Source organism: Cupressus sempervirens, chromosome 4, assembly GCF_028749045.1.
Source record: "Cupressus sempervirens isolate cs-2001-9-10 chromosome 4, ASM2874904v1, whole genome shotgun sequence".
NCBI lineage: Eukaryota > Viridiplantae > Streptophyta > Pinopsida > Cupressales > Cupressaceae > Cupressus > Cupressus sempervirens.
In genome coordinates, this window is record NC_143121.1 from 904,014,967 (window position 1) to 904,035,874 (window position 20,908).

Consider the following 20,908-nt stretch of genomic DNA (forward strand, 5'->3'; position numbering starts at 1 on the left):
AGGAAGAAATGCTTAGAAATTGCAAAGTTAAACTGCCATTTGAAGGTGCCAAGACCATTCCAATTCTATGCCAAAACTGTTAACCAACTTCTAAACAATCTGCCAAAGTAAAGTGAGGTGAAGATTGCACTTTTCAAAGTGGTAAGCCAAGCTAGTAACTCTACCAAGAAGGGAAATGCCTTAAGTGAAATGTACAAGGAGGGTTTCACACTTTGTAAATGGTGACTCTAGTTAAAAACTTCAATTTAGGTGGTTGATTGCATAAAAAATAGATCAACAGCCACATGAAAGGAGGTAAGTGTATTTCACACTCATATAGTGGCTCAACCAATTGAAAGTTGTCAAATAGGTGGTAAAAAATCATAATAATATGATTAGTGTATGATGAGAAAAATGATTATAAATCACATTTTTTTCTTGTTTGAGCTAGTCAAGAAGGGACAATTGATGTGGCGACTAATTGATTATAATATGATCAACATACTACAATGGTTCATAAAATAAAAATTCACAAATTTCACTTGTTGATGCCACCTCAAAAGTGCAACAAGGAATCAGTTGGCTGAAAATCCAAATCCAAATGCCAAATGTAAGCATTTTGAATAAAAAACCATACAAAAAGATGGCACTATTCTATTGACTAGATCGGTTTTGGGAAGAAAGCAAATTTTAGGCTATTTTGAAGTACTTTTCGCCTTTGCCAATGGAAGGAAATTAGGGTTCGCTTTAAAGCTATTTTAAAAATATTACTAGAGCCCTGAAAGCTACCTTTGAAAGGCTATAAATATGTAACACATTATATGTAATGAGAGTCGAACGTCACACTCATACTGTAGCTGTTGTCATTTAAGATTGAAATTCATTGTGTTTGCATGGTGGGAAATATAGGAGTTGATGCTAGACTTGTGTTGTTGAGATGGACATTTAAAAGGAGTCAAGTCCTTGTGTTTTGTATTTAGCAAAGGATGGTGAATGCAAAGTTTATGCTATAGAAACATTTCATTTGTTATTGTTATTGTTATGTTTGTAATCTTGTGAGCTAAATTGAATCAAGTAGTCTTGTTAAGCTTTGCATAGAAACATTTCATTTGGTATTGTTATTGTTATGTTTGTAATCTTGTGAGCTAAATTGAATCAAGTAGTCCTGTTAAGCTTTGCATAGAAACATTTCATTTGTTATTGTTATTGTTATGTTTGTAATCTTGTGAGCTAAATTGAATCAAGTAGTCTTGTTAAGCTTTGCATAGATGCTTGCTATTCATTATAGTAATGACTTTTTGTATTGCTCATGCGAATTACATTTTGTAGTTGTGTGGTGTGAAGGAAGCAAAGTGCGTGCAAATGCTTTCTAAACTAAATTTAAAGGTAAGTATTGTGCAAGTCAAATAACTACAATTACAAAAGGAGGAACACAAACAAGACAAAAACAAGATTGTGGTACAATATAGGTTACAATATAATTTCAAGGACATGCCCTTACAAGAATATCACCAAGATACATCTTTGGAGTAATTCTAGTATCAAAAACCTCCTCAAGTGTCTATTAAGTAAGAGGAATAATATACAAAACAGTCCAATGGTAATTACAAAACTATGAGTTAAAACTACTTAAAATGTGACACTCAAATCCCTTGTTAGAAATTCATTACCCGAATCCCAAGATGAGTCCATAGGCTTAAAATAGAATATTCCTTCCACCTCCCATATGTTTGTCATAATCCACTCACTAACTTGAGCATTTCATTTTGGTTTCTTTATCTTTATTCAAAGATGCCTTATGATGTGTCATAACTTGCATCATAAATTGGTCAACAAGTGTAACTCCCTGTTACAACTCTTTTGAGTGTCCTAGATGTTTTTTATATTTCTAATGTGAGGCCTGACTTTTTCTATGCGAGGCTGTTGAGGTTTTATTTTTTTGAGTTGTAAACCTGAAAAATATCTTTAAAACAAACATCCGTAGAAGTACACCAAACAACCAAACTTTAAATTTTTGCAAATATTAACCGTATAGCTGAATTGCATTTTAATATTTCAACATCTTAAAACTACATTCTTTATTTAGAAATATTAGGAGCAAGGTTGAGTCACCTTTTTAACATATTGATAGTCCATTTGATAATTTCTTGTTGATGTAGAATATTGGTCTTGGATTTAGCCAATAGCTGGCATCCATTGGTTTTTCTAGGTAAACCTTGGTTTGTAGCCAAATATTGGTTCTTGCTCTTATCCAATAGGCATTTTTCATTTTAGAAGTGTTTATCCTACATATTTTGAAAATCTCATTGCAAGTGTACAAACTAAACCATACTAACCTAAGAAAATTATAAAGCATGACTCCAGTCTAACATGAGACCCTGCGACCAGAGCGAAATTGAAAGCACTATCTAGCTTGCTAACATAAAACATTATCATTCAAACAGCTAGAGGCCTTGTGACTTAAACTTAAACGAACACTTGCTAACTTGCCATTTAAATTGTTAAACATGAAATTGACTTGCAAGTTGGAGATAAAGCATAAAAGAAGTGTCACCGACCGCTCGACCAAACATGATGTTGACGTGGACAAATAAAGAGGTGCCAACTCAAATTTTCAACATACAAGTCTAGTCAACTAAAAAGAAGTGTAAATATGTTAATGTATAGATTAGTCAAAACATAAATTTAATGTACCTATAATTATTTATGTTATCATTGTTACATATGTTTAGATATTAAATGGAATCATACATACACACACACACACACACACACACACACACACACACACATACATATATATGTAGATTTAATTATAAACATATTTAATATATATTGGAATCGGTATACTTGCCGATTTAACTAATTGACGGCATAATAGAATTGCAAAACAACAGGTTAATGTTAATGTTCGGTCATAATCATATATCGCGGGTGACTTTGAGTCACGCCCGATAGACGTGACTCCAGTGTGAGTCACACCTATCGGTTGTGACTCACTGTTTGCCCTCCTTTATACTCTTATAACATTGAACTTTGCTGGATAATACAATGAACACAGAAATACTATAAGTCTTTAGTGATATTCAGCGAATTCTGTATTATATCATTCTCTCTGCATTCAGTAATAACATTTCAATATTATTTAATATTATATTGAAACTGATCCAAAAGTATTTACTTACAGTCTGATACTTCAACATGGTATCAGAGCAGGTTTAGAGAAGTGATCCTGATATCAGATTGTAATCAGATTTTTATATTTAAATATTTTTAAATACTTATAAAATAAAAATGGTGAATGGTACGAGGTTGGAAGACAGATTAGAAGGTGATTCAGATTTCGCAGGCTGGAAATTACGACTAAAACTTATACTGAAAGAACATGGTCTAAATAAGTTTATTGAAAATTCTGATCCACCACCTAAAGGAATTAATGAACTAGAAAAATGGGAGAGTGACAACAATAAAGCTATGAAAATTATTGTGGACGGTGTTAAGACTCATCTTCTACCTGCAAATTCAGAACTGGACACTGCACATGAGATGTACAATGCTCTTGGAAATATGTTTGAGATAAATAATGCTGTTCGGATCATCACATTAAAGGATAGAATCTCAAATATTAAAATGAATAAAGGAGAGAAAATTTCCTGTTACTTTATGACAATAACTGATCTTCGAAATCAACTTTCTTCCATAGGACACATCTGTGATGGAAAGGAGTTAACAATAATGGCTCTAAAAGGTCTTCCATCATCATGGGATACCTTCAGAAAAGGGGTATGCTCTCGGTCAAAATTACCTAAATTTGAAAGGCTTAAAGCTGACTGTATACAAGAAGAGTGTATGCAAGTAGCTCGAGATCAAAATGTTTCCTCCTTAAAAGAAGAGTTACAAGTTCTCTCCACTCAAGTAAATAAGAAGAAAATAAAATTCAAAGGAAGGAAAAAGCACACTGATTTCTCCAAAATGAAATGTTATAGATGTGATAAACTTGGACATCTGGCATCTAGATGTCCTGATAGAATTAAACCACAAGCTTCATTTGCAACCACTCAAAACTCAAATAGAAATTCTAAACATAATGCTTTCTATTCAGCTCTCTCCAGTGAAGCATCAACCAGATCTAGTACTTGGGTAATTGATAGCAGAGCCTCTCGACATATCACAAGTTTTAAAGGATAGTTAGACTCTCTACAAGAAGACTATGTTGATGAAGTAACCATTGGAGATGATACAAGCTACCCTGTAATGGGAATAGGAACATGTACTATTCATCTAAAATTAGGGAAAACAATTGAAGTTACTAAGGTACTATATGTACCTGGCATAAAAAGAAACTTACTTACTATCTCTACTCTTGAAGATAAAGGACTTAGAATTACATTTATGGAAGGAAAGGTCTTAGCTTGGCCTAAGAATTCTAACATAAAAAATGCATTCAAAATTGGCTCTAGACATGGATGTCTTTATCAGATCAACTCTCTATCTCATTCAACTCTAATTCATGATTCTTTCAAAGAAAATGAAATTTGGCATAGGAGAATAGGTCATCTTCATTTTCGAGGATTACCTTCCATAGGAAAATGGTAATAGGTATACCTAAACTTAATCCTTACCATGAAGGAACATGTAAGGGTTGTGCTCTAGGAAAGAATATTAAAACTACATTCCAAAATAGTCAAACCAAATCCAAAGAAGTTCTAGAACTTATTCATTTAGACTTATGTGATCATATGTCAATTCCCTCTCTAGGAGGTTCCCTATACTATATCATATTTGTGGATGATTTCTTTAAGAAGACTTGGATCTATTTTCTTAAAAGTAAAGAATCTGAAGAAATCTTGACTAAATTTAAAGAGTTTAAAGCCCTTGTAGAAAACCTTTCTGGAAAGAAAATAAAAGTATTAAGAACAAACAATGGTGAAGAGTACATTTCGAATATCTTTATAAATTTTTGTAAAACTATTGGGATCAAGAGGGAGTGTTCTATTCCTTATAATCCTCAACAGAATGGAATAGCTGAGAAAAAGAATAGATTCATAGTTCATTCTGCTAAAGCAATGCTTCATGATCAAAATCTTGAAACTTTTCTTTGGGGTGAAGCTTCAAATACTGTTGTTTTCCTTCAAAATAGGTGTCCTCACTCTTATCTTGAATTCAAGACCCCTGAAGAGGTATTTACCGGGAAGAAACTTGATCTTAAATTTTTGAGAATTTTTGGTTGCCCTATCTATGTGCATATTCGCAAAGAGAAGAGAACCAAACTAGAGCCCTCAGGAAAGAAAGGAATCTTTGTAGGCTATAGTGAAACTTCCAAAGCTTATCATATCTATATCCTTAGACAAAGAAATATTGAACTAAGTTGAGATGTAATATTTGATGAAGATTTGGCCTACAAAAGATCTAAAGAAGAAAATGAATCAAATTCAGAAGAAACCCTAGAAAAACAAAAATTTGATAGTGAGAGGGAGTCTCTAATGGAGGAAGATAAATCAATTGACCCCATGGACATTATTCTCACCTCTGAGGAAAAGAAAAGACCACTATGGGCCAGAAAGCTAATTGAAGAAAACAATTCCATTCCCTTAGATTTCATTAGGGAAAGAAAACGTCCTAACATATGCTCAAGTTACATTGCATTAATGAGTGAAATCTCTAAATTTGAACCATCTGATGTAAAAGAAGCAATAAAACATCAACATTGGAAAGATGCCATGACAGAAGAATATAACTCCATACTTAAAAATGATGTTTGGGATATTGTTCCTAGATCTAAAAATAAATTAGTTGTCTCCTCTAAATGGCTATTTAAAATTAAACATTCTACAGATGGAAGTATTGACAAGTACAAAGCAAGGTTTGTAGCAAGAGGATTTTCCCAAAAGGAAGGAATAGACTATGAGGAAACTTTTGCTCTAGTAGCCAGATATACTTCAGTCAAAACTGTTTTAGCCATTGCTGCATCCAAGGGATGGAAAACTCATCAAATGGATATAAAGACTGCATTTTTGAATGGTGTTATAGAAGAGGAAGTTTATCTTGAAAAACTAGAAGGATTTGAAGTACACAATAAACAAACTCATGTATGCAAATTAAAAAAGGCCTTATATGGATTGAAACAAGCTCCCCTGAAAGATCCCTGATGGATGTTTTTTGCTAATCTGTTGTAGATTTATAGTTTTAAATTTGTTTCCCTTGTTTATTAAAATTTCCTTCCAGAGCTAGATAGAAGTTGCAGAAGGGTTTGATTGTTTTGTATTTTTGATGATTTTCAATAAGTAATAACAGAAGTACAATAGCATGAACCGGTTCTGAAAATGTATTCCGAATATATTTAAAACAAAGTTGCTTCAAGCAGATTTTCTAGAATATGTGCCTAATAAGTAACTGGATGAAGATTTATAATCATATCCAGATGAATACAACCAAGGACAAAGCCAACTTGAAGGCGTGAATGAGAAATATGAGTCTAGAAAGAAGTTATGGCTAGATTCCAGCTCTTCAAGTGCTGCACGTGGAAAGAATATGGTTGCCAAGTGCGACCGTACAACTGCAAAGTGTCCACAAGTGGATAAAATGTCCAAACCCCAACTAAAATTCTGACTCAATACTGCGTTCCCCTGAAGAAACAATGCACAATCTCCAAGATGCTTCTGACTGCTAAGAATCCAAACCACTGTTTTGGGGGCTATGTCCCAAATAGGCAAAGCAAGAGGGTTTGGCGTCCCAAATGCTGAAAGCCCAGTCAGAGCCCAAAACCCAAATCCAAAATGTAATATGTCAATAATAGCTTTGAACTTTGTCTTCATCTCCTTATAACCCACCAAACTTAGCTCAAACCCTAAAAGTGTCTACATGTGGCGTTGGGTTATGAAATAATATATTTCTCATTTTTAAAGTGGTCAAGTATCTAGAAAATGATCTTTTCCCAATAGAAAGAAATCCGTTCACCGAAATGCTCTGAGTCAAAAGAGAAATATTTAGAAAAGTTCAAGACCTTTCCAACGAGCTATTACACCAAGGGATAAGCAATCCAGATGAGGCCAAAAACCCCTTATTACTCCAAAATGGCTATAACTTAGGCTTATTTAATTATTAAACGCTAACTTAGAAAATATTAAAAATATAACTCAAATAGCCACAAAATGCCCAACTGACATTACAAACCATAAAATCATCCTGTCACCTGTTTGTGACTGAAGTCAAAAATCAAGGATCCACTGACAGTCTCATTCCTAAAATCTAGGGATGCTCCTAAAATTTAGGAAACAAGCCCTATCCCTCTGAAACTGAACCCAAAGAGTAATCTCATGGAGACCCAACCCTGGGCAAGATAATACCTCCTAAAAAGTAGGAACTACCTCCTAAAAACAAGGAATGTCTCCCAACTGATCAATAACTGCCAGAACATCAAGTCCCCAACATTGAATAACCATACTGGGTCTCTATCCAACCCTGACAGCCTACAAGACCCCATAATAAGCTGACTCACATGTCTCTGCTAGACTGAGCTAAAAGAGGGGACATGACATCCCTGAGCTTTGGTATGAACGGATAGATCAGCATCTAACTAAACTTGATTTCTCTAAAAACATTGTAGATTCAAATCTATATTACAAGGTAATACAGGGAGATATGTTAATCATGGTTCTATATGTTGATGATCTTTTGATCACAGAAGAAGATCATCTAACTGAAAAATGTAAACAAGATCTCATATCTGAATTTGAAATGAAAGATCTAGGAATACTACACTACTTCTTGGGACTAGAAGTATTGCAGCATTCAAAAGGAATCTTCTTAAATCAAGGGAAGTATACTCTGGATCTTCTCAACAGATTTGGCATGTTGGACTACAAGGCAATGGAAACTCTTATGGAAGCAAACCTCCAGAAACTAAAAGAAGCAACTGAAGATTCTGAAAGTGTTGATCCTACTCTATATCGACAGATAATTGGTTCTTTAATGTATTTGGTAAACACAAGACCTGACATCTATTATGCTGTAAATGTTCTCAGTCAATTCATGTGCAAACCTAAACAAACTCATTTAGTAGCAGCAAAACACATTCTTAGGTATCTAGGTGGTACAATTGGATGTGGTCTCAAATACACTAAAACTAAACTAAATCTAAGAGGATATACAGATTCTGATTGGGCAAGAAATTCAGAGAATCATAAGAGCACTTTAGGATGTTGTTTTACCTTGGGTTCAGCAATGATATCATGGTTTAGTCGGAAGCAGTCTTTAGTAGCACAGAGTTCTACAGAAGCCGAGTACATAGCTACATCTATGGGAGCAAGAGAAGTTGTGTGGTTGAGGAAACTTCTGTTTGGATTATTTGGGAAGCCACTTCACCTACTACTATTTATTGTGATAACTAGAGTTGTATCAAGCTATCTCTTAATCCAGTGTTTCATAACAGATCAAAACATATTAAGATACCATACCACTATGTTCGAGACATGGTTGAGAAGGATGTAATCAAGTTGGAATATATTAGTATAGAGGATCAAATTGCAAACACTCTTACCAAACCACTTGCTAAAACAAAAGTGGAGCATTTTCGTAAAAAACTTGGTATGATTGTAAAATCTGAGAAAATGTCTCAGAGAAATTGATTATTGTACATTTCATATATTATAAATTTATAACCTATGTTAATCATTAAGAAGTGACGAATTCAAAATGATTTCACTTGTATCAGGAGAAGTTGTTGTAAAGTGACGTCCTTACTGTAAGAAATGATAATGTTGAGCAAGGAACGAGAAACAATCCAAGTAAGTTAAGTGTGAAACAATGTTACCATAAGATAAGCAACTCCAAGAGCATACACCAAGATGGTTCAACAATGGAGACAAGGATTTATAAGGGGAAAGCAAAGAAAACCCCTTGTGAGTATTATGAATGAAGGCAAATGCCTAGAGAAGAGAGAGAGAGAGTGTTGGAGCAAAAGTAGCTCAATACAATAACATCAAGTGCTAAGAGTGTTGTTGTAGTTGTGAAGAAACAAGGAGGAGCATCTCTTATATAGAGATGAGAGAGGAGTTGCATTTGTAACTCCCATTTCTATGAATGCCACATTCATAATAGGTGTGTGCAAAGTGTCACAATCCTCTTAAGGAGGATAAACTAAATAAAGAAATAAACAAGAGTTGTCCTTACATGTGGAATAAAGGACAAACAATGACATGTCCTCCACATGTGTACAAGTGGACAAACTACATGTAGGGACCCCTGGAATATCCCAATTAAAATATATATCCAAGGAAAGATTAACCTTTCTAACACTTACAATAACTTGTAGCATGATTCATTTTTGTGAAATTGTTTCATGTAATGACTTTATCTTATAAATCAACAACTAGGCAGTTGATATCATTAATTTGATTATCTACAAGTTGCTTGTATAGATATATTTTCGGTACTTGGTGTATATCTTGCCCTGATATTCTGATAGGCCAATACCATTTCTGAGTATTTGGTGATCATCATTAAATTGATGTTTCTGCTAGGCCATTATTCTCAAGAGCTTGGTGAATATCTTATTATAGATATTCTGATAGACCAACTCTCATATGATGTCAAATATAAGTTGATAATATCATCTCATTGATGAATCAACCATATCTAATATTAAGAAGTATTCTGATCAAAGACTTCTTCTGTGTATTTCCTTCTTACTAATTTAAGGGGGAGTGTTAATGTATGGATTAGTCAAAACATAAATTTAATGTATCTATAATTATTTATGTTATTATTGTTACATATGTTTAGATATTAAATGGAATCATACATATATACATACATACATACATACATACATACATATATATGCAGATTTAATTATAAACATATTTAATATACATTGGAATCAGTATACTTGCCGACTTAACTAATCGACAGCATAATGGAATTGCAAAACAACAGTTTAATGTTAATGTTCGGTCATAATCATAAATCGGGGTGACTTTGAGTCATGCCCGATAGACGTGACTCCAGCGTGAGTCACGCCTATCGGTCGTGACTCACTGTCTGCCCTTCTTTATACTTTTATAACATTGAACTTTGCTGGATAATACAACGAACATAGAAATACTATAAGTCTTCAGTGATATTCAGTGAATTCAGTATTATATCATTCTCTCTGCATTCAGTAATAACATTTCAATATTATTTAATATTATATTGAAACTGATCCAAAAGTATTTACTTACAGGCTGATACTTCAACAAAATACAAGATCCAAAGTGCCATGAACAATGACCAGCACATTGGGAAAACCATTTCTATATAACCAGAGGATGGAACCACGATAGGATATAATGAAGCTTGACAGGACTTAGCCAAATTTTGCAGTGCTAACACAACCCTTAATTAGGTGTAGTTATTCAGTATCCTTGTATATTTTTGTTCTTCAAAAATTTGTATCTATGTCTGGAGATGTGCTCGTTTCTAAGCCAATGCAAGTTTTGATAACCATGTTTCTGCACTAAAGTGAAATTGCTAGTTTAGTAATCATTAAAACAGTTCATCAATAATGGTGACATCCACAATATGCCACTTTTTATCCTCTGTTGTACTTGATCCTTTTCTATTTTCTTGTACTCTGTTCTTCAACATGTCAGACACACTTGAGAAATCTATAGTTGATCTGCAGAGATACAAATTTAAAACAAAAAGCAAGAGATGTATGAAACATGACAAAGTTCAAAACATAATTTCTGATTGGACGGAAAGACAAGAGTAAAGCTGAAAAGCTTGACATAAAACAAAATCATAATATTTGATGTATAAGCTGTTACTTAATTTAAAAGTGTACAGAAATTGTAATACTATCACACATTCTAATTCTACATGATGAATGCATGGAACATCTGTGGGTTGCATCTAACATCTTCTGCAATAAGGACTTGTACATTGAATTTAGTAGCATTTTACCAGATCAGTGAGATGGTAACATTTATTGGGTTTGTATCATAGCATAATATCTCAATGATTATGCTTACAAGGAAGGTTATTTGTTATGGATCAATGACTTCAAATGTTTTCTGAGCATGGAAGATCATTTAGCAAGCCATTGGTCATGATGAAATATGAATCAGAAGAGACAGAAACCCTGTTCAAATTCTGTTGCAACCACTAGCTTAATGTACCAGAATCAAAGATGATACCCAGATCATGAAGATGCAAATTGGGCTTTGTAAATCTAACAAATAATAAGAAGAATACAGCAATGCTTAATACAAATACACAATAATAATACAATAGTAATATTCAACTTAAAGCTCAATATAGGGAGAACATACAAATAAGAAGGAATCATCCTAATTTTAGATGTCTCCTTAGAGGAGCTTTTCAAATTCAAATCCAAGGTGATTTTGAATGCAAGCCTGACACTCCTTTATAAGAGTAGATACATTTAGATAATAACATAACAATATGATTAAACCATACTCGTTTAGGATTTGTAATTTATCTTTTCTTATCCATAATTGTTGATGCTTGTAAGGATCTCCCTGATGTCAAGACTACGGAAAAAGTTCTTCCTAGAGAGCAGCTCTTTCTGGTTTTGATCGTGTACAATATTTTTGCATCAACTTTTCAAATCACACTCCATGATTCATCATTAGGATGAGAAAAGATAGAGGTGCAAAAAGATTCATCTTTTTGTATTCCGCAATCCATCATCATCTTTTTGTATTTCTCTTGCTCTTCTCATATTGATGATAGATCACAGATGATTCAAAATGTTATTGCAAAAAGTATTGTATACAATCAAATCCAGAAAAAGCTTATCTCTAAATGATGGATTGTGGAGATTTCTTTATGTTAACATTCTTCCTATAAGTACATGGTATGTGTCAACTCATAAATTACAGTCTAACAGAAGCTGATTCCAGTAATTTCGTTGTATATAGCATTCTAATACGCAGTAATATATAATAAATAGTTTTTTGTGGTGTTTGCTATTTTACCAATTTATTAAGTAAAGTTAACCGTATGATATCATTGCAGGTTTTCTCGTAGGAACTTGTCAAAAAAAAAGAAAATATCAGAGGTGTATAGTTTCTCACGTTTGAACAGAACTTTGGATATCAGAGCTGAAGTGAAGTTTGTAAATCCAGATGAAGCTAAAAAATTTGTTACAGAACAGGGTTATACCATTTTGGATATTCGTGACAAGACACAATATGATCGCGCCCACATCAAATCATGTTATCATGCTCCTCTCTTTATAGAAAACAATGACAGTGACCTTGGTATGTTTAGTATATGTGGTTCATTAGAGCAATTTTCATTTAAATAATCTGTCATCAATGAGAAGCATTTGATGTTCTCTCTGGAAAGAATAAAAAGATATAGATTGTGCATACTCATGCTTCAAGACTTGATGATTCTTTTATTAGTTATAAGAGGTCAATTAGCATCTTATCCTACTTCTAAAGAATTTAGCATTGTATGAACTACAACTGCCTTGTAAACGGTGAAGAAGAATCAATCTTTGAGCAAACAATCTTGTATGTTTATCTGGATTTCAACTGCATTTAGAAGCAATAGAGGATATAAATCCCGAGTTACAACACAGATCAAAATGCTGATCTGTCGAGATCTCAAAACTTTAATTGTGAGCAAGCAATTTCATGTTTGGTTATGTAACTGTAGATGATATTTCTAAGACTTGGATGGATAGATTAAAACACTTAGAAATATTAGTAGAAATGCATTTTACAGACGTGAAATCTATTAATTCCTGACCTGTGGAGGCATATTTTTTGTCTCAAGGCTCATTGCTTGGCTGCCTCTGCAATTTTGGAACTACTAAATTTAGCTGTTTTTGTGTTGGATCCTAGCATGTTTGATTATATCCTTTGAGGGTCCATTCCTTATGCTAGATATAATCTGGTAGAAAGCATAACTTGACAAATTTGATGGCATTTCCAAATCCTTCTGTAGAGTGTCCAACTAAAGTTTCTATACTTTGCTGTGTTGTAGATACTAGAGTTTTCTTCTGTCCAACTGTGTACTTTTTTTCTGCAGGTTGTTGCATGATTGAATATCTAATAATAAACTAAACAAGTATTTTATTTATTATTATTTTTTTATCATCTGATAGAATCACAATTACAATTTATTTTATTCAGAACTCTCTATCATAACTGCACTCTACACTGCTGTAATGAAATTTTAACAAACATCTCTCTTTCTCTATATATGTGTGTGTGCACGCGCGCGCGTGTGTATACACACACATATATAGAGAGAGAATCTGTCCTCATCCCCCTTATAAATCAACACTAGTTACTGAAGGTCCTCATACCACAGTTAGTGCTCAATGAAGTAACTTCTGACTCTAACTCCCTCTTTTCCCTTAATATAGTTCCCTTTAAAACTATGGCGCTTCCACTTTTCCTCGAATGTCTCTTGTTAATGCAGCATCCATAAAGTTTATGGCCATGTCACACTGCAAACATCTTGTACCTCTTTTGGAGAGAAGTGGATTGATACCTAAAGAGCTGAAATTTCCTATGGGTCAGCCCAGCAAGCAAAAGTCTTCATAAAATTCACCACTGCGGACAATGGTACTGATATAGCTCCTTTTTCTCTATGCTGTGGCTCTTATTTGTCTTCGTTTTTACTTTATGGGAGTGCAGGTAGTATAATCCCCGCCAATTCTTTTCTTCAACCCAACATTAAGGTTATATGAAACCAACACAGCCTCCCAAAACAAAGAAATGTGCGACAGGATATTTCTTAAGAATGGTATTTAGAAAATGGTATATGCTGGTAGCTTGCCAAATAATCCTCCTAACTTATATTTTACAATAAAACATTCAATATTTGCAAGTAAATGAAATTGAAATCTCCTATGTTACCCCAAGTTTCCAGGACGGGGGAATTTTGGGAAATAGGTTTTCAAGAATTATTTTCCCTTGAGTAGGGGGCGATAGTGAGGACAACTATATAAAAAATAGGAAAAACTTCAAATATATAGGAAAATTTTAAATATTTTTATGAAAACATGGGTAAAACATTATATACATTATAGAACCTTAACATTTAACATTTGTGTTAAATAATTTAAAGTGAGAGTTCACATGAGAATGAAAATCAAACAAATTATCAAAATCCAAACACTAATTTTATGAGACAGCTAGATGATGGGTTTCTGAATGTTTCCAAGTTTTAGAATCCATCTAGACAAAGAGGGAAGTCCATATCCATTTGGACAAAGAGGAAAGTCCATATCCATCTGGACAAGGTAAATCCCTTAAAATTTCTAAGGGGAAAATAAATTTGCATCTAGACTCTTTATTTTGTTCCTTGTTCTTCATATCCAGAGGGGGAATTCGACCCTCATAATTGCAAATATCTCCTCAAGAGTGGACATTCTATTTCTATTTGGATTTAATGCATTTTAAGAGGGGAAATTCTATTTCCATCTATATTTTACGCATTTTATAAGAAAAAAATGATTTTCAATAAAGATTTTTGATGTTTCAAATATGGAAAATCAAATTTCATAAGGATTTTGAGGCCCTTATGCATAAATATGCCTTTATAATGTATTTTGGATTATTTGAGAAGCCAAAATATTAATGTACTTAGGAATTTTATTTTAAAGCATTGCAAAATGTCTCAGTGTAATCCTAATCTTGACACTCCTATCTTCACTCACAATCCAACAACTTAATTACTTGACCACTCCTCAATCTTTGGAGCTCAAAATTGTTACCTCAACTACCAAAATATAGCAACTATGAGCGAAAAGTGAGGGTCCCCATTTGCAATAGGGTGATGGTGTGAAAACCTCACAACTTGGATGACAAGGGATTTGGGGACAAGTTTTTGGGACGACAATTTCTTTTTCCAATTTAGGGATGGCTAGAGGATGACTATATTAAAATACAAGAAATTATTTTAATATATAGGGAAATTTGCATAAATATATTATACCCATATGAAAATATACATAAAGCGTGATATTTATACATTATAGAACCTTAACATACATCATTCCAATACTCATTACTAGGGTATTTTTTAGTGGTGAATATTCGTAATTTTGTGAATTTTAGAAATTTTTTGATAGTAATTTGGCTAATAATTTAAGATTTAATGCAACCTAAATCGCCATATTTTTATTAAATCTAGTTCTAAAATATTTAAAATTGCTCAATAATTTATTTTATTAAAAAAATTAAACTAAAAGATTTGCCACAATATTTGATACATGATTAGATTTGATTCGCCTAAATATTATATATTATCGAGGAAATTAAAATTAATTTACCAATAATTGTCATAATTATTAGTTACTTTAGGGATATATTACAATATTTAGTTTTCACTATGGATTTAAAATATAATCTAATTATCCTCATAATTTCCATGAGATAAAACATGTTCAATTTTGATTTGTAATATTCCATGACGATTAGTGAACTTCCTATTATTATTGAGATTCGCCAATATTTTCTACTCAAAAATTATGATTCCAAAATAATTGTTAGAAAGGTTAATCTTTCCTTGGATATATTAATTGGGATATTCCAAGGGTCCCTAAATGTAGTTTGTCCTCTTGTACACATGTGGAGGACATGTCATTGTTTGTCCTTTATTCCACATGTAAGGACAACTCTTGTTTATTTCTTTATTTAGTTTATCCTCCTTAAGAGGATTGTGACACTTTGCACACACCTATTATGAATGTGGCATTCATAGAAATGGGAGTTACAAATGCATGTCCTCTCTCATCTCTATATAAGAGATGCTCCTCCTTCTTTCTTCAACACACTCTTAGCACTTGATGTTATTGTATTGAGCTACTTTTGCTCCAACACTCTCTCTCTCTCTTCTCTAGGCATTTGCTTTCATTCATAATACTCACAAGGGGTTTTCTTTGCTTTCCCCTTATAAATCCTTGTCTCCATTGTTGAACCATCTTGGTGTATGCTCTTGGAGTTTGCTTATCTTATGGTAATATTGTTTCACACTTAACTTACTTGGATTGCTTCTCGTTCCTTGCTCAACATTATCATTTCTTACATGGTATCAGAGCTTGGCTATCTAATCCTTGTTTTAAGTTTTGTGTTGAAAGTTACCATTCATTGGAGCACACCTTATTTGGAGACGTTATTGAGAGAAGAAGTTTGTGTTGTGATTTTAGCTCTTTTTTAACAAATCTTGTGTATGCAGGTTTTCTTGTAAAGTTTCACATTTTTTTTACTAACCCTCTTTGGAAGGCTTGCCGCCAAAGGGTTTTCTTGTAAAGTTTCATATTTTTTTTACTAACCCTCTTTGGAAGGCTTGCCGCCAAAGGGTTTTCTTGTTAAATTTCAATTTTTTTTTTTCTTGTTTTGGAAGGCATGCCGCCAAAACAAGAAGTATTATATGAGTAAAATTTTCAATAAGTCTCTAATTTTCTTACTCCATTTAAAAAATTTTCCTACTCTTTAAAACAAAAAAAAACATTCCAATATATTATTTTTTATATATTCTATATCTATTTGTTGTATGCTCTTGAAAATTTCTAACATACAACATAGATGTTTTCATAGGATTTAATCCTTATAAATATATTATCATTTCTTATAAATCTATTATCATTGCATTTAAAAAAAAAAAAATAAAAAAAAAAAAAAAAAAAAAAAAAAAATCTCGCATTTAAATTTATTTGGGCGGTCGCGCCACCCGCGTGCCACCCGCGCACCGCCGTGACACCAGCGTGCCGCCACGAGCCGTCAGCACCGCCGCATGCCGCCGCGGGCACTCAGCGCCGCTGCGCACTATTATCACCGCCACTCGCTCTCAACACCGCCTAAACCCTGCGTCCATTCCTGCATATTAACTGTCGGTGTTTGTTTATCGTTTTTTTCCCGCTTCCGCCGCCCCCTTCACACTCGGGGTAAACCCTTCGGCGCGGCCTGCGTCCAGGCCACGCGGCAATCGCCGCCTGCGTAGCCACGCCAGCATCCCTATCCGTTTTTTTAAATTTGAAACCCCGCCCTTTTCCACCGACCAGGGCCGACCAACCTCCTCCGCCCTCTGGCCACGCGGCAGCCGCCGCCTGCGCTCCGCTCCACATGCACTGCGTTTTCCTTAAATATATCTCCGCCTGCCCTTTGACTTTTTAAAAAAAAATCTTGTTTTATTTATTAAAACAAAAATTTTATAACGTTTTTTTTATATCACATTTTTTTTATTCATTTTTTTTAAACAAATAAAAATTTTAATTTTATTAATTTTTGTTTTCTTTCAAATCCATAATTTTAAAAAAAAAATATATTCTTAATTTTATATATTAAAAAAAAAAAAACAAATTTTTTTTTCTCATTAACAAATTTTTTTTTCTCAATTGATTTTCAAATTAAGGAATTTTTTTTTAAAAAAAAAAGAGAGAAATTTTTTTCTTCTAATCATGTCAACCTTAATTCCAGAAATAAAACTTAATTATTCTAATTATCATTCTTGGAAAACTCATATCTCATTTATTTTTCGTTTTAAACACCTCTTCGAAATAGCCACTGACCGTTCTCTTGAACCCAGATCAGCGGCTACCCAAGACGAGAAAGATACTTGGAAAGCTAAAAATGAAGAAGCTTTAGGGTTAATTGGTATTTCCATTATTCCAGATTTATGTGTTAATTGCTCACTGTTCTAAAGCTCATGATGCATGGTCCATCTTGAAAACCAAGTATGACAGTGGAGATGAATACCGCAAAATACAGTTGCAAGATCAACTTGAAGATCTCAGGTATGCAGATTTTAAAAGTATGGATGAATTTCTCTTAAAATTTGATTCTCTTAAAAGCCAAATTATGGCCTTAGGTGTTCAATTAGAGGACATTCGTTTAATTCATCTTATTCTTAAAAAATGTCTTTCTAGACAGTTTCAACAGTTTATAACTAATATTCATGCACAGCTTGCTATTCCTACTTTAACTTCTCAGTTAACTTATGTTATTTTTCAAACTTTATTAAGACAGGAAGAAGCTAAGCTAATTCAGTTTGGTACCCTTAAATCAACTGAACATGCATTTGTGTCTAGAAATTCAACTAATAATTTTCGTTCCAATAATAATAATCATAATCACAAACAATATAATACTAATTCAAATAATTCCAACAATAAATTTCATGCCAAATATAATAATAATACCAATCATCCTAATAATACTCGTAATACTAATAATCAAAGGAATCATTCCAATTCCAAACCTCATTGTTCTTATTGTGGCAAAGCTGGTCATATTGTCAATAACTGTTTTAAAAAGCAAAATGATAAAAAACCTATGAATAATAGTAACAATCATCAAAACTCAAACCATAAAAAAGGTAACTCTACTGGTTTTAATCCTCGTCATGCTTTTACTTGTAGCTTTAATCTTTGTAGACCTTTAGAATGGATTGTTGACAGTGGTGCATCACAACATGTCACTTCTCATAAAGAAATTTTTGATTCTTTACAACCTGATATTGCTAACATTCCTATTCAGTTAGCTAATAATCAGACTTGTAAAGTTGAAGGATTAGGTGATGTTACTATTCCTAATGGTAAATTGCATAATGTATTATATGTACCTGACTTAAAAACTAATCTGCTTTCTGTTTCTCAGTTATGTCAGGACTATAAAGTTGAATTCTACAAAGATACATGTTATATCATAGATCCTCAAACTCTCAAAGTGATTGCTCATGCTAAAATAGATAATGACAATTTGTTTAAATTCCATGAATTTGCTAGTTCACGATATTCTTTACATACTTCTATTGATTTCAATATATGGCATGAAAGACTTGGCCATTTAAATTCCGATTATATTACTTTCATGCAAAAGTATAGTATGGTTGATGGCTTGCCTCACATTATTCCTTCCAAGATTGCCTGTACAGGTTGTATGAGTGGTAAGATGCATAGGGAGCCCTTTCCAAGTGGAAAATCATGGCGGGCAACTCATAAGTTGCATCTTGTCCATAGTGATCTTTTGGGCCCCATGGAGAATAACTCCATCCAAGGTTCTCGGTATGCACTTACCTTTGTTGATGATTTTTCTAGACGAACTTGGATCTATTTTTTGCATAGCAAGGATCAAGTTCTTGATATATTTATTGAATTTCAGTTATATGTTGAAAGACAATCTGGGTTTAAACTTAAAATTCTTAGAACTGATAATGGGAAGGAATATGTGAATAATGCTTTTCATTCTTATTTGAAATCATGTGGAATTAAACACGAGCTTACTATTCCTTATACACCACAACAAAATGGTGTGGCGGAAAGAAAGCATCGGACCATTGTTGAAATGGCTAGAAGCATGTTGCATGCTAAGAATCTGCATTATAAATTTTGGGTTGAAGCCATGTTTTGTGCAACTTATATTCTTAATCGGACTCCTACCAAAGCTCTCAAGGCTATCACTCCAGAAGAGGCTTGGTCTGGTAGGAAACCTAATTTACATCATTTACGGATATTTGGTTCTATTGCTTATGTTCATACGCCTAAACAGAAAAGGCATAAATTAGATGCTAAGTCATCTCCTTATATGTTTGTTGGGTATGATGAAAACACGAAGGGTTATCGTGTTTATGATTCCACTACTAACAAAGTTCAAGTTGCTAGAGATGTTTGTATTGCAGAAAATGGAGTTCATGATTGCTCTACTACACATGATGAAGAATTCAGTGGCACTAAAATTGTGCTGGTGGAGGACCAACCTCCTTCTCTTAACCCTACTCTTTCTCTTAATCCTTCAAATCAAGTACCACCGATTATTTCTGCTCCTACAACTCATGATACTCAAGTAGATACTAATGATACTTTTATTACTAATGATTCTTCCTCTAGTGATAATTCCATCACAACTAAACGTAAACCTAAATGGGCTCAAAACTTAATCAATGAAGCTGATGATTATATTTCTAGATCTGGTGGAATTAAACATAGAAGGATTAATTATTGTAATTATGCTTTGATGACTACTATTATGAATTCTAACGATCCTAAGTCTTTTGATCAAGCTAACTCTCAACCTCATTGGCAGAAAGCCATGCAAGAGGAATATGATTCTTTACTTGCTAATCAAACTTGGGACTTAGTCAAATTACCTCATGGCAAGAATCTAGTTTCATGTAAATGGTTATACAAAACAAAATTGAATACTAATAATGAAATTAGTAAATTCAAGGCTAGACTAGTTGCTAGAGGTTTTTCCCAAATTGAAGGATTAGACTATAATGAAACTTTTGCTCCTGTTGCTAAAATGCCTACTATCAAATTAGTTCTTTCTTTAGCATCTAACCTGAATTGGCCCATTCATCAAATGGATGTTAAAAGTGCCTTCTTAAATGGTGATTTACATGAAGAAATCTATATGGCTCAACCTCCTGGATTTGTTAAGAAAGGTAGTGAAAATCTGGTTTGCAAATTGAACAAATCTATTTATGGTCTTAAACAATCACCTAGAGAATGGTATTCTAAAATTAATTCTTTTTTTATTTCTCAAGGTTTTGCTAGAAGTCAGAATGATCCAAATTTGTATATTAAACATACTAACGATGACATTATTATTGTTATTGTTTATGTAGATGATCTAATACTCACTTCTAGTTCAGACACTTTGATTTCTGATATCAAATTTCAACTTAAACAGAAATTTCAGATGACAGATTTAGGTATCTTACATTATTTCTTAGGTATGCAAATTTTTCAAACTCCTAAAGGTATCTTTGTTTCTCAAAGCAAGTATGCTTATGATCTTTTAGAAAAATTTAAGATGAATGACTCTAACCATGTTTCAATTCCATGTGAATTAGGAACTAAATTAATGAATGATATGAATACTCCTTTTGTTGATGAAACCTTGTATAGACAGTTGGTAGGAAGTTTAAATTATTTAACTCTTACTAGACCTGATATTGC

At 33.1% G+C, this 20,908-nt stretch overlaps 1 protein-coding gene across 1 annotated transcript in view; it reads left to right on the top strand.

Annotated features, from left to right (window-relative positions):
- The window catches only part of LOC149564305 (Rhodanese/Cell cycle control phosphatase superfamily protein), a 228,981-nt gene that overhangs the window by 69,815 nt on the left and 138,258 nt on the right, over positions 1–20,908 (top strand). The window contains exon 2 of the mRNA XM_089827364.1: positions 12,004–12,248. Coding sequence (XP_089683490.1) covers positions 12,004–12,248 — 245 coding nt within the window. The remainder of the gene's footprint in view (positions 1–12,003; positions 12,249–20,908) is intronic.